At 48.3% G+C, this 3844-nt stretch overlaps 1 protein-coding gene across 1 annotated transcript; it reads left to right on the forward strand.

Annotated features, from left to right (window-relative positions):
- Positions 1-823: 823 nt before the first annotated feature.
- On the forward strand, positions 824-3104 carry LOC138434717 (gamma-crystallin F). The gene is made up of 3 exons (XM_069579476.1): positions 824-832; positions 912-1154; positions 2832-3104. Exons 1-3 carry the CDS (start codon positions 824-826, stop codon positions 3102-3104), a joined length of 525 nt encoding a protein of 174 aa, XP_069435577.1.
- The last annotated feature ends 740 nt before the right edge of the window (positions 3105-3844 follow it).

The following is a 3844-nucleotide window of genomic DNA, read 5'->3' on the forward strand; positions in this document are numbered from 1 at the left end:
ACAGCAGCTAGATCCAAACAAAAAGGCTTAGCACTTAGCTAGCAAAAATATTAAATAGAAATTTACTATGTGACTAATAACCACCATGAGTTGCCTCATGAACTCCAAAGTTGAGGGCTTCCTGCCTGTGGTGCAGGAGGAACCGGCTGCGTCTGGAGGTGACCCTGGTCCATTCAGTCTCCAGGGAGCAGAGCTGAGCCAGGTGCATGAACAGGGCTTCCGGGGGTCCAGCGCCCCCCACCTTTCTTCCTCCGGTGTAATGTCTACTGCATCCGCTCCTGAGCCGTGAGAATGGGAAAAGGTTCTCCGGGGAAAATCCCATCCTCCTTCAACCATCCTGTGCAGAAGGCAGGTGCCTCTGTGTCCCACATCCTCACACCAAGGAAAAGCTCTCTCATCTAGACGCCTCCCGCCGGGGCCCATCCTGACCTCTGACCTGGTCACTACCCCGTGTTGTTCCTCAAAAAGAGATCACTTAGAATGTTTAAAAGATAAATAAAATATTTCATTACAAGTGTTAACCCGGTTAAGCGCTTTTGCTCGCTTCCCATCTCCTGAATAGGCTTCATTTAAAGGCCCCAGAGGCACCAAGTGACAGTTTTACGCGGGTCATCAGTTCGAAAGCTCTGGAGAGTCTAAGAGAAAACATACAGTGAGTCCCCCACCCCACCCCCGCCGTCATTATATAGAAAAGAGACAGAAAGGAAATCCTCCTCACCCGGGGGCCCCTTTTGTGTTGTTCCTGCCAACGCAGCAGCCCTCCCGCTATATAGACCGCGCGCCAGCCGCACCGCACTGAACTCCATCCCCGCGTCCAGCAGCCATGGGGAAGGTGAGCCCCGCGCCGGCGGGAGGGGCCCGCAGCCCGGCTGGAGGCCAGGCCTCTGAGCCTCTCCTTCCCTTCCTTGCAGATCACCTTCTACGAGGACCGGGGCTTCCAGGGCCGCCACTATGAGTGCAGCAGCGACCACTCCAACCTGCAGCCTTACTTCAGCCGCTGCAACTCCATCCGCGTGGACAGTGGCTGCTGGATGATCTACGAGCAGCCCAACTTCCAGGGGCCCCAGTACTTCCTGCGGCGGGGCGACTACCCCGACTACCAGCAGTGGATGGGCCTCAACGACTCCGTCCGCTCCTGCCGCCTCATCCCCCACGTGAGTCCGGTCCCCCTGGGCCTGCCGTGGCCTCGGGTCAGCTGTGGTCAGGCTGTAGGACGGTGGCCTTCCTTTGCTGGTCCTAACCGGATTCTCTTTTCCTTTTTAATCTCTCTTAATTGAGAATGCAATGCTCTTAATTGAGATTGCATTTTCCTTTGCTAATATGAACTCACCTCTACTGGGGAAAAGTGGCATGGTATCTGTTCAGAGTGTCTGTGCCACAGGTGATGAACTCCTCACACTCAGGTGGTACTTGGGCTAGTCCCTGGGCTTTTTCTCTCTTTCCTCACCTGTAAAATGGGGCTAGTAGGGCGGTTAATTCATAGAGCTGTGATGAGGTGGGAAGGAGATTGCCTGTCACCTGGCAAGCCACCCTTCCCCCTCCAGATATTGACTACTTTGAACATCCAGGGTCGCTCAAGTCCTGCTTTTTGATTCGTCAAAACAACTAGCCAGCAATGTGATTCCAGTAGCCCCTGCAAAGCCATTGCTATCCAAATAAAGCCCAAACAGCCCGGAATTCCACAGTTAGGGATGCTGTAATTTGACTGTGACCCAGTCCTGTGGAAAATGTACCGCTTTGGGTAAGTTTGAAAGCCCCTCAGAGGGTTTAATGCCTTGATAGGACCCAGACTGGCATTAGGAGCCTGGAAATCTCAGCTTCCACCTTCCAGTGCTGACTCTTCTGATTACAGCCTGAAAGCTCTAGTCATTAGTTTCTCATAAAAGAAGACAACATGGTATGTGTCAGGCGGTTGTGAAGATCAGATTAGGCAACGGACATGTGAACCCTTTGCAAACCATGGGAGATGCCTTATTAGCAGTTTTTATGCCTCAGAATGAATTGCTTATGAGGACCTTTGCTAAGGAGGGTTTGATGGTGGAAGAAGGAAAACTGAATATGTACATGCCAGGAAGAAACAAGCAGATAAAAGCACAAGTGCTTAGAAGAGACAGACAGGATTCACCCAGGACTAACAGCAGCCTCCCTTCCATTTTCCTAAAGGTCTATAACCTATCCATCCAGGCAGGAATTATTTTGACAGATCACACATTAGAGCTGAGAAATGAAACTTAACCGTTAACAATGGCTCTTGCTTTTCAGGACTTCAGAATAGCAGGACTCAAAGCAGAAAGGCAGGAATTAGATGTCTGGGCTGAATGGTCATCATTCTGTGCCTTACTTACTCTGGGGAAAGGAATTCTGCTTCCTCTCTCCCCAGCCTCTTCTAATGCTACTGAGATCCAAAATAATGCCTTTTGCAAGGGATATATTTGCTTTTTTACTTTAACATCTAATTATTTTATATCCTCCAAGGGGACTCCAGCCCACCAGAAATCTATCAAGGAAAGAACAAAAAATTATATCTAAAAACTGTTACTTAAGAGTGGTACTAAGTAGGCACTAAATATGGTTCGTGTAGTTTGTGGCCCTGGAAATCTCTAGGGAGAACCATGCATATCTTGATCTATGTGAATAGCACTCGCTTCAGTTCTGCAGTTTGCAGTCTACCCCATGGCACACAGTGGCTCTGGTGTTGCCTGTCTTTTAAACTTGTCATCTCCGATGTAAACAAGATTTTGTAAATGCCCATTCCCCCAGGGCTGTGAGAGATTAGTGGCTAAGGACTAGGCTCTCTGACTTCCCCCATGTGCCGATTGCTGAACCCACAGACTGGTTCCCACCGGCTGAGGATCTATGAGCGAGAGGACTACCGAGGCCAGATGGTGGAAATCACAGAGGACTGCTCCTCACTCCATGACCGCTTCCACTTCAGTGAGATCCACTCCTTCAACGTGCTGGAGGGCTGGTGGGTCCTCTACGAGATGACCAACTACCGGGGGCGGCAGTACCTGCTGCGGCCGGGGGATTACAGGCGCTACCACGACTGGGGGGCTACAAGTGCCCGAGTGGGCTCCTTGAGGAGGGCTGTGGATTTCTATTGAAATATTTTTACTCTACCCTTTTCTCCACATGAAAGTTAATAAAATATTTCCTGTGTGCTTGATGCAATAATGCGTTTCTCTCTTCCTTTCAAGCTCCTTGAAAGGGCTCAACAAAAAGAAAGCTGGGAATGATGCGAATTTTCTTACAAGTATCAGCGGGAAAGGTGATGCGGAGTTGCAGTAAAGAGGACAGGCTCAGGACAGAATGCCTGGTGCCACAACCACTAAAGAGCTTTAGTTGATCAACAAGTTGCTTAACATTTCTGTGCCTCAGTTTCCTAATTTGCAAAACTTGGTGTAATGATACTCTTCATTTCTTAAGTTTGTGGGGTGGATTAACTAAGTTCTTATTTTAAAATCCTTGACACATTTCAGCTTTGCATATAGTAGTTTTTAGGAAACTTCTGCAAGCTTGCTGGTGAAACATCTGGTCATCTTCTTAGTACTCTTTCCTTAGTAGAACTCCCTTTTGGAGACCACAAGTAAGATGGCTATGTGCAATTGCATCAGAGGAAGACAGAGTTAGATAGAGATAGATGTGTCTAACACATCTTTGGTATAAATATATGTGACTGCCAGAATAGTTTAATTAATATATATGTATCCAGAGCACAAGGATAAGAACTAAGCGCTACCTAATGAACAGCCCAACAGTCTCTTCCAAACCTTTTTCTACTTAGGCGGGATACAAAACATTCAGATAGTGTGCACTGATAAAAATAAGCACAGAGGGACAGAAG

The sequence above is a fragment of the Ovis canadensis genome, chromosome 2, assembly GCF_042477335.2.
Source record: "Ovis canadensis isolate MfBH-ARS-UI-01 breed Bighorn chromosome 2, ARS-UI_OviCan_v2, whole genome shotgun sequence".
Classification (NCBI taxonomy): Eukaryota; Metazoa; Chordata; class Mammalia; order Artiodactyla; family Bovidae; genus Ovis; species Ovis canadensis.

Excerpts from the sequence above, each read along its gene's own strand:
- LOC138434717 (XM_069579476.1), top strand. Across the intron at positions 1,155-2,831 it reads CCTGCCGCCTCATCCCCCAC|ACTGGTTCCCACCGGCTGAG; the intron begins GTGAGTCCGGTC and ends CTGAACCCACAG.